The 10,255-nt window shown below is 42.5% G+C and overlaps 1 protein-coding gene across 4 annotated transcripts in view; it reads left to right on the forward strand.

Moving 5' to 3' along the window:
• The window catches only part of LOC146662889 (exocyst complex component 6-like), a 67,407-nt gene that overhangs the window by 45,170 nt on the left and 11,982 nt on the right, over window positions 1-10,255 (forward strand). For all 4 annotated transcript variants that reach the window (XM_085415476.1, XM_085415478.1, XM_085415475.1 and 1 more), the window contains one exon: window positions 8,624-8,765. In XM_085415476.1, coding sequence (XP_085271602.1) covers window positions 8,624-8,765 — 142 coding nt within the window. The remainder of the gene's footprint in view (window positions 1-8,623; window positions 8,766-10,255) is intronic.

Raw genomic sequence — 10,255 nt, forward strand, 5'->3', positions numbered from 1 at the left:
TTCTCCAGATCTTTGTGTGGTATATAAGGTTTAGCCTTAGAAATTTGGCGTAGTTGGTGGAAGCTGGTTTTTACCACAGTAGACACCTGTTTATCTAGTTTGAAGGAACTATCCATGAAAACTCCAAGATTCCTAGCAGCATCAGTGAGGTGGTTAGCAACAGGCCCGAGTGTGCTAGTCAGTTGTCTCAGAGGCATATTTCTATCAAAAACAATAATTTCTGTCTTCTTTTCATTTAAAGTAAGAGAGTTACGTGATAACCAGTCTTTCACATCCCTCAGACAATCAAACAGAGGATGTAGTGAAGATGAAACATCCCCAGTCAGGTGGAGGTAGATTTGAATATCATCAGCATAGCAGTGAAAAGAGACATTATGTTTTTCAAAAATGGAGCCCAAGGGCAGCATGTACAGGGAGAACAACACAGGATCGAGCACCGAGCCCTGGGGCACTCCACAGCAAAGAGGGGCAGAAGAAGAGGAATATTTTCCCATCATGACAGAGAACGACCTCTCAGAGAAATATGATTTAAACCATGAGAGAACTTTTCCTTTAAGGCCTACTACTTGTTCTAACCTTGCCAAAAGAATATCATGGTCAACCGTGTCAAAGGTGACGTCAGATCTAATAGAACTGAGACCGCAGTGCGCCCAGAGTCAGCGATGAGAAGAAGGTCATTGAAAACTCTTAATAGGGCAGTTTCGGTGCTGTGACGCGGTTTAAATCCAGACTGGAATTTATCACTTATACCGTTTATCTCTAAATGGGTCTGTAGTTGCTGAAGCACTATTTTCTCTAAAGTTTTTGACATGAAAGGGAGTTTAGAAATCAGATCGAATGTTATGATCAAGGCTGCTTTTCTTGGTAACAGGTTGCACGACTGCATGTTTAAAGACAGTCGGAACACAGCCAGATGACAGTGATGAGTTCATTAAAAATAAGATACAGGACCCGATTGTATTTAATGCATCCTTAATGATACGAGCGGGAATAATGTCATGCAAAGTATTTGAGCTTCTCAGGTTATTAATTATTTCCTTTAAAGTCGAGGATGACACAGGTTCAAACTGTTGAAAAACCGTTGAACATTCGGAAACTGGGGCTTGATTTACTGCCGGGGAATGTGGGGCCCTTAACACTGAGATTTTATCTATAAAATGATTTAGAAATTTTTCGCAGAGGGCCGGGGAGGCACCCATCGAAACATCAGAGCAGGGATTAACCACTGAGTTAAAGATTTTGAACAGAACTCAAGGATTGTGACTATTAGTTGCAATGATGTTCGACAAAAAAGAAGTTTTTGCCATTTTGGCAGCCTTCTGAAATTTAGATCGGCTCATATGCAGGATGTCAAGGGACACCTGAAGTTGATCTTTTTTCCATCTCCTCTCAGCTCGACGACATTCACGCCTAAGAGCGAGGGTGGATTCATTTAGCCAGAGTTGGCGAGAGGTTTTAGGGCGTTTAGTCTTTACTGGAGCCACAGTGTCCAAAGCTGAAGAGCATCTAGAAATGAAAGAGTTGACTAGGCCATCAACCAAGAGAGGTGCATTACTGATGTCATCGTAACAGACAGAGTTAGCAAAGGCCGCAGAGAAATGGGCAACAACCTCAGGATTAATCATACACGATAGGCTCAGTGGACCCTCAGAGTTCAGTTCCATATTGCATAACTGAACATCAAACATAACTGGGAAATGGTCCGAAATCCCAGCATCATTAATGTCCATGATGCAAATATCCAGTCAATACAACAATACCAATGCCGTTCCAGCTGGCGAACATTGCTATAATCCACACCTCCAGAGACCCGCTTCCAGCTCCATACAGGGCACTCAACTGGTAAGACCGAGTGGGCTTGCTGGCCAGCATAGCAGATCCATCGATGATGACACAGTCTAAAAGTATACTGGGAGGGCCGCAAGATGTCCATGATGGAGTGGTAATTAATCACTTCATGTGCTATTCACATATATTGTAAAAGATATTGTGAAATGCACTATTTTATACAGTTAACAACTTACTATCGATGTTCGTTTATTGTAAACTTTACATTTATATCCCCTCCGTGAATCACTACCTAATTGTGGTGGAGTTGCTCGTGTGTCCTAGGGATCCGATGGTACATTCTCCCTACAAATTGGTCCTGGGTGTGGGACCAGTCAAGAGCGATTCAGAAGACTCTTATGAGTACAACATCAAGGGACATGAGACCACCCTCCTTCTCGGAGTCCCTGGGTGAGGAGCTTGAGATACTCCACCCGGGGACTCTCTCCACATGAGCAGCACGACAACAACAGTGAGACCTGATAGGGTGTGATTGGGAGAAACGGCCTCTCCCACCTAGGGCTGGCCCATATCATACCGTTCACGGTAATACCGGTATAATGTTAGGCAACGATAAGAAAATGAAATATCGCGATAGAATATGGATAAAACGCGCATGTGCAGTGCCTTTGTTTTCATACGCACATGGCAGAAAAAGCATGGCGGCGACGGAGAATGAGAAGGGTGAAAGCGGATCGTTGAGTGAAACAGATGAACCAGAACTGGTTTGTAAAAATGCTGCAACTTCAGTGGTGTGGAACTGGTTTAGCTTTCGTCCGTCAGATACACAACAAAGCACTATTTTTGGTAGAGCATGCAAGCGGGCCGTCGTTATTACCGAAACGATTTTATGTGGTACATAAAAATAAAATCTCTCAAAAAATGTTTCAGTACGACTTTGCTAAGCTACGAAGCCGCACCGCTTGATGGATTGTCGGAGCATTACGGCTATCGTAGGCGGAGCCTCGCGGAGTGATACGTACTGTGCTTCAACATAATGTTACCGTATTGTGTGTGTTTAACCTCTTTTTAAGTTTTGTGGATATTCTACATGGTTATGCTGAGGATGTGTCGGCCAGTTTCCACTGGAAACGCCTTTTGGTTAAACTGTCAGCAAAGAATTTGCATTTGCACTGTTAAATTTTTATATAACTTTAATGCACATAAAAAAAACAGCTGCTTGTTTAAGTGAAAATACATTGATGGGGTTTTTTTTCACTAATAAAGCTGTGGAGTTGTAAAGTATTTTGTCTCACGTCAATTATATCGTCAGTTATATTGTTATCGCAAATTTTCAAATGTATGCCGTGATAAATATTTTTGGCCATATTGCCCTGCCCTAGTCCCACCTTAACCCGAGCGGTGTTCTGTTAGTTGACATAACGAATACCATATTCGAACATACAGTGGGGCAAAAAAGTATTTAGTCAGCCACCGATTGTGCAAGTTCCCCCACCTAAAATGATGACAGAGGTCAGTAATTTGCACCAGAGGTACACTTCAACTGTGAGAGACAGAATGTGAAAAAAAAATCCATGAATCCACATGGTAGGATTTGTAAAGAATTTATTCGTAAATCAGGGTGGAAAATAAGTATTTGGTCACCTCAAACAAGGAAAATCTCTGGCTCTCACAGACCTGTAACGTCTTCTGTAAGAAGCTTTTCTGTCCCCCACTCGTTACCTGTATGAATGGCACCTGTTTGAACTCATTATCTGTATAAAAGACACCTGTCCACAGCCTCAAACAGTCAGACTCCAAACTCCGCCATGGCCAAGACCAAAGAGCTTTCGAAGGACACCAGGAAAAGTATTGTAGACCTGCACCAGACTGGGAAGAGTGAATCTACAATAGGCAAGCAGCTTGGTGTGAAAAAATCAACTGTGGGAGCAATGATCAGAAAATGGAAGACATACAAGACCACTGATAATCTCCCTCCATCTGGGGCTCCACGCAAGATCTCATCCCGTGGGGTCAAAATGATCATGAGAACGGTGAGCAAAGATCCCAGAACCACACGGGGGGACCTGGTGAATGACCTGCAGAGAGCTGGGACCAAAGTAACAAAGGTCACCATCAGTAACACACTACAACGGCAGGGAATCAAATCCCGCAGTGCCAGACGTGTTCCGCTGCTGAAGCCAGTGCATGTCCAGGCCCGTCTGAAGTTTGCCAGAGAGCACATGGATGATACAGCAGAGGATTGGGAGAATGTCATGTGGTCAGATGAAACCAAAGTAGAACTTTTTGGTATAAACTCAACTCGTCGTGTTTGGAGGAAGAAGAATACTGAGTTGCATCCCAAGAACACCATACCTACTGTGAAGCATGGGGGTGGAAACATCATGCTATGGGGCTGTTTTTCTGCCAAGGGGACAGGACGACTGATCCGTGTTAAGGACAGAATGAATGGGGCCATGTATCGTGAGATTTTGAGCCAAAACCTCCTTCCATCAGTGAGAACTTTGAAGATGAAATGAGGCTGGGTCTTCCAACATGACAATGATCCAAAACACACCGCCCGGGCAACAAAGGAGTGGCTCCGTAAGAAGCATTTGAAAGTCCTGGAGTGGCCTAGCCAGTCTCCAGACCTCAACCCCATAGAAAATCTGTGGCGGGAGTTGAAAGTCCGTGTTGCTTGGCGACAGCCCCAAAACATCACTGCTCTCGAGAAGATCTGCATGGAGGAATGGGCCAAAATACCAGCTACTGTGTGTGCAAACCTGGTGAAGACCTATAGTAAACGTTTGACCTCTGTTATTGCCAACAAAGGTTATGTTACAAAGTATTGAGTTGTATTTTTGTTATTGACCAAATACTTATTTTCCACCCTGATTTACAAATAAATTCTTTACAAATCCTACCATGTGGATTCATGGATTTTTTTTTCACATTCTGTCTCTCACAGTTGAAGTGTACCTCTGGTGCAAATTACTGACCTCTGTCATCATTTTAGGTGGGGGAACTTGAACAATCGGTGGCTGACTAAATACTTTTTTGCCCCACTGTAAGGGTGCCCATAACTGCACGTGGCATCCTATGCCAGCGGTCCCCAACCTTTTTTGTGCCACGGACCCCTTTATGTCCGACAATATTTTCATGGACCGGCCTTTGAAGTGTCACAGATTAATACAACAAAATAAAACTAGTACGGGTACCAAAAAAAAGATGATTCATAACACAACATCCATGGAAACAGAGTTAACAATAAAAATGATTAAAAAAAATAACGCTTAAAAACCCTGAAAACCACACCCGAGCCTCAACTCTCGCGGCACGGTACCAAACGACTCATGGGCCAGTACCGGTCTGTGGCCTGGGGGTTGGGGACTGCTGCCCTAGGCCACAGGTCGATAATCCACTTGGTAATCAGATCATCATATCTGCGGCCGTATGTTCTGGACACTCGGGTAAAGAGAGGGACTGAGCTGTCAACTGATTGCCCAGGGTGTACTGGGAACGTGTAGCAGAGGCCCCAGTCTGCAAGATGGTCAACTCTTGCCTCCTTCAAAGCTTCAACAGCATTCTAAGGAGGACTGGGGAACATGTTCAGCGCCTCCAGCTAAGGCTGCACTTCACTGAGCTGTGGCTGCAAGCTGGTCGGTGCCTATCGTGGTAAACCCTAAACCAGCTGGTGCACACCAGAGGTGAAGGGAGCCATCAGGCCAAAGACGGATTCCTATCAGACTTGATTAGCCTGTGGCTGAAGTAAAAACGGGTGTCGGAGTTCAGTGAGGCCATGGAAAAATATTTGTAGATTGCCTTGAAGTGATTCTGGCAAACTGTCAGGCAACTCAGGAGGGGAAAGCGGTGCTCTACCTACACTGTGTATACTGCAAGTGGAGTGCTGCTGATTACAACTGAGGACATTGTTGAGTAGTGGAAGGAAAACTTTGAAGGCCTCTTTAATTCCACTGACACGTCTTCCATAGTGGAAGCAGGGGATGGCTCATACATCACCGATAATTAGAACACTGAGGCAGTTAAACAACTCCTTGGTGCCACGGCCCCTCGGGGGGCTGAGGTTAGCCCTGAGATTCTGAAGGCTCTGGATGTTGTAGGGCTGTCTTGGTTAAAACACCTCGAAAGTGTTGCATGGAAATCTGGGGCAGTACCTGGATTGACAGATGGGGTGGTGGTTGCCAATTTGAACAAGGGGTACCAGAGGGTGCTCCAACTCTATGGGGGCTCACACTCGTCAGCCTCCCTGGGAAAGTCTATCCCAGGGTGCTGGAAAGGAGAGTCTGTTAGTCAAACCTCAGATTCAGGAGGAACAATGCTGTTTTTATCTGGACCATGTCCCTCAGAGTATTCTCTGGGAGAGGCATCGGGAGTATAAGGTGTCTGACCCGTTGTACAACCTTTGCAAGAGCTTAGTTCACTGTGCTGGCAATAAGTCAGACTCGACCGCCAGTCCGTGGTGAAAAGACAGGAGAGTATAAAAGTGAAGTTCTCGATTTAACGATCGATCTTTGTCCCTATCCTCACCTATGGTCACAAGCTCTGGGTAGTGCCTGAGGCTAAATCCACACTAATGCGTTTTCGTTTGAAAATGCATTGTTTTCTCTCCGTTTTGGCCTCCTGTCCACACTGAGACAGAGTTTTCACTCATGGGCAGCGTTTTCAAAACGTTCTCGAAAACGCATACATTTGAAAACGGTGCTTTCGCGTCACAGTGTGGACAGCAAAAATGCAGACTTTCTAAAACGATGACGCATGTTAGTCATATGATGCAGTCATGTGACCAATTAAACTAAGATAGTGAAGGTCATTACACAGCAGTTGTCTTGTTTGCTCTCAATTTTGACAGTCTGTACATGCTCCAGATAGCTTCCAGATAGATTTCACAAATGCGCAGGACTGGAACGTAAGCGTTTTTGGCCATTTCAATGTGCACACGCAATTCTGTGAAAACGACTGAAAACACTAGTGTGGACGCGGAGCGTTTTCAGACGAAAACGCCGTTTTTAAATCTTTCCGAGCCAGTGTGGACGTAGCCTGAAATAACAAGATTGTGGACACAAGCAGCTTTCTTCGAAGGGTGGCTGGCTTCTCACTCAGAGATGGGGTCAGGAGCTCGGCAATTCGGGAGGGGCTCAGAGTAGAGTTGCTACTCCTCCGCATTGAAAGGAGACAGTTGATGTGGTTCAGGCATCTGCTTAAGCTGCTAGTGCCCCCTGTGAACAGGTCCCGGATAATTGGAAGAAAATATATATATATGTAAATTAGGGGTGCAACGATACTCGTATCGATATTGAACCGTTCGATACAGTGCTTTCGGTTCGGTACGCATATGTATCGAACAATACAAAATTTTTCATTTATTTTATCAACTTTTCTTCTGTCGATGCTGTCTGTGTTGAGCGCTCAGTGGATCTGTGTTCGACTACTCCGCCTAGGCTGCACTGTCGAGTGCAGATCCACTGAGCACAGCGCAAGCTAGCGAGACAGAAGCTAAGCTCATTGCAACATGGCAACTGCCTGAACGCTACGTGAAACTGAACCTCCCCCACCCTCATTCAGATCTGGCGTTTGGAACTATTTTGGTTTTCATGTGACGTATGACCCTGATGGTAAGCGAGTCATGGACTAAAGTAAAACAGTATGTTGGATGTGCCACGCAATGCTCAATTGGTGGGAACTAGTGCGTTAGCGCAGTTAGCTTGTTAACGTGTTGACGCCGTCCAGCCCCACGCACGGGGCGACCCGCGGTAACTTGCTAACGGAGATTTGCGGCATTATGGCGTTAACGTCATTTTAACGAGATTAACGCTGACAGCACTAGTGGGAACACAACGACTGCACATTTACGCCGACATCATCCTAGTGCAAAGACAAGTGGAAGCAGACAAAAACAACAAGCACCATGCTACAAACTTTACCCGAGTCATTTAGACAGCAGTTTATATATATATATGTATGTATATATATATATATATATATATATATATATATATATATATATATATATATATATATGTATGTATGTATATATATATATATATATATATATATATATATATATATATATATGTATATGTGTATATATATATGTGTATATATATATATATATATATATATATATGTGTATATATATGTATATATGTATATGTATATATGTGTATATGTATATATATATAATTAATGGCTACTAATTATTTAATAATATTACAACTGCATCTTGGATTTACTTGGTTCATCTCTGTTCATTGTTAAAATTAGTTTGATGATCTGAAACACCGTGTGTGTGACAAATGTGTGTGACTTTTTAATTTTTCATTTAACTTTTTCATGTTTACATAACCTGTAAACATTTCAATAAATCATTGCACTTTTTCCATTTTTCTAGCAAATACAGAACATAGTGGTGACTCAAGACTTTTGCACAGTACTATATTTATACCTGTTCATGAAGATTTTGAGACAACACTAACTTGGAATTATCCCTTGCCCTTCTTGCTCTTTATTCCCCATTTCTGTATTACTCCTATATCCTCTTTTCTCATACCCTCCTCCTTCTTCTCTTTCAACTTTTTACCCCAACTGTTTATCTCAATCTGTTATTATTCACCTTCTTTTTCCCATCCTGGTCTTCCTACATATTTTTAAAACTCAAATACTGCCCGTTCTCTCTTTATAAAATGTTCACCCCATCAAATGATTTCATTCTGTCGCTTTCCCCTCCTCTCATCCTCATCCTCTACCAACTCTGTCCCCATCCTAATCTTTCCATCCTTCATCTCTCCTCTTGCTTCTTGTCTGTGCCTTCCTTCTCCCTGAATCTCTCCCTGTGCAGGGAAAAGTGGCCCAGACAGCTTGTATGTCAGCCTGCAAGCATCTGTCCACATCACTGATGCAGATGCTGTTGGACACGGAACTCAAACAGATCAGTATGGGGGCCATTCAGCAGTTCAACTTAGATGTTATTCAGTGTGAATGTGAGTATAAAGAATTGTAATGTTGAAACATTTGTTTTCTTTTAATATAGATAAGATACAATAACATTCTATTGAAACTAAGAAAAATACTGAAATGCAAAGACATTTAACGTAATATCATCTTATCACTTGTCAGATGATGGTTCTTACAAACACAGTTGGGTGTAATGTGTTCCAAAGTAACACATTACTGTAATCACAAGACATTTTTCAGTAACATGGTAATGTAACACGATATTGTACTAAATTCAGTAGTGACATTACATTTGCAATTATGTTGTTAATCACATTACAGAGGTTTTTTTAGTTACCTGCACGTCAGGTGGATGAAAAGAAAATGAGCAAATGCACCTTCTTCTTTGTGTGCACTCACACATGCATGCAGGAGCAGTCTGCAGCTTGTGAGGAGTGGATGTATGGAAATGATTACAGCGACCAGAGTGTGATGGTGAAGTGAAAACTACTTCCGCTGCAGAAACAAGAGCATAATACTAATAACAAAACCTCTGCACAGACAGCATGGAGGCTGCATCTTCATTAGGACAGAGATATGTGTTTATATTGTTAACTGGTAGTTATGTGACAGTAGGGCTGCTCGATATAACGATATGTATCGGATGACGATATAAAAACGTGTATCGTTTCATTTTACGCTATCGTTTGTTTCGTGGTGTCGCAAAATAAACTGTTTACAGCCATATTTGTTCATGGTTCTGATGTCACTGTAGTGGCTTCTTCTTCAACTTCTTAAAGTTTTCTCTTTCTCTTATATTTAATATAACCACACTACAGACGGACAAGCGCCTGTTTTTATGCGTTGTCGTTAGCAACAACGACGGTAACACCATCGTGTGTCCGTTTGTTTATGTTCCACATAAACCTTTCACAATAAAGCTCAAGATCCTGTTGAGACTTTTCAAAATAAACTGAATCACGTGAAAGAGCAGATTATTTACGGATGAGAAGTAAAAAAGACGCCAGGTGCTAAAAAATAAAGCTCAGACTCAAACGTTAGAACGGGCTTTTCCTCGCAGCACGCCGTGTAATAAATACTCACAAAGAAAACGGCGCCGTTACAACTTATGTCTAAAAATGTATCGTTTCATGCATCGTTAAAACACTCTGCTCCAGCTACACAACGCACAGCTGGAAACACTTCACACAAGTTGAGCTGCCCGAGATTCACAGAATTTACAGAAAATGTTACATTTTTGTGATTTATATCGTTATCGGACGATAGATGTTTTATATCAGGATATGAGATTCTGGTCATATCGCACAGCCCTATGTGACAGCGCGTTTCAATTAAATTTACAGAGTAACATGAAAGTAATTTAATGAGTACTACAACGAATTACTGCGTTTAAGGACAGTGACGTTTTATGTGTAATGCTTTACAAAGCAGCATGGACTTGCAGTAATGCCTGTTTTGCTTACACAGATAGATAGATAGTCCTAAAATACCTCGATGACTAAAGTTCAGCCATTTC

Source organism: Rhamphochromis longiceps, linkage group LG8 (genome assembly GCF_057381845.1).
Source record: "Rhamphochromis longiceps isolate RC_006_pf linkage group LG8, R_longiceps_female_GT1.1, whole genome shotgun sequence".
Classification (NCBI taxonomy): domain Eukaryota; kingdom Metazoa; phylum Chordata; class Actinopteri; order Cichliformes; family Cichlidae; genus Rhamphochromis; species Rhamphochromis longiceps.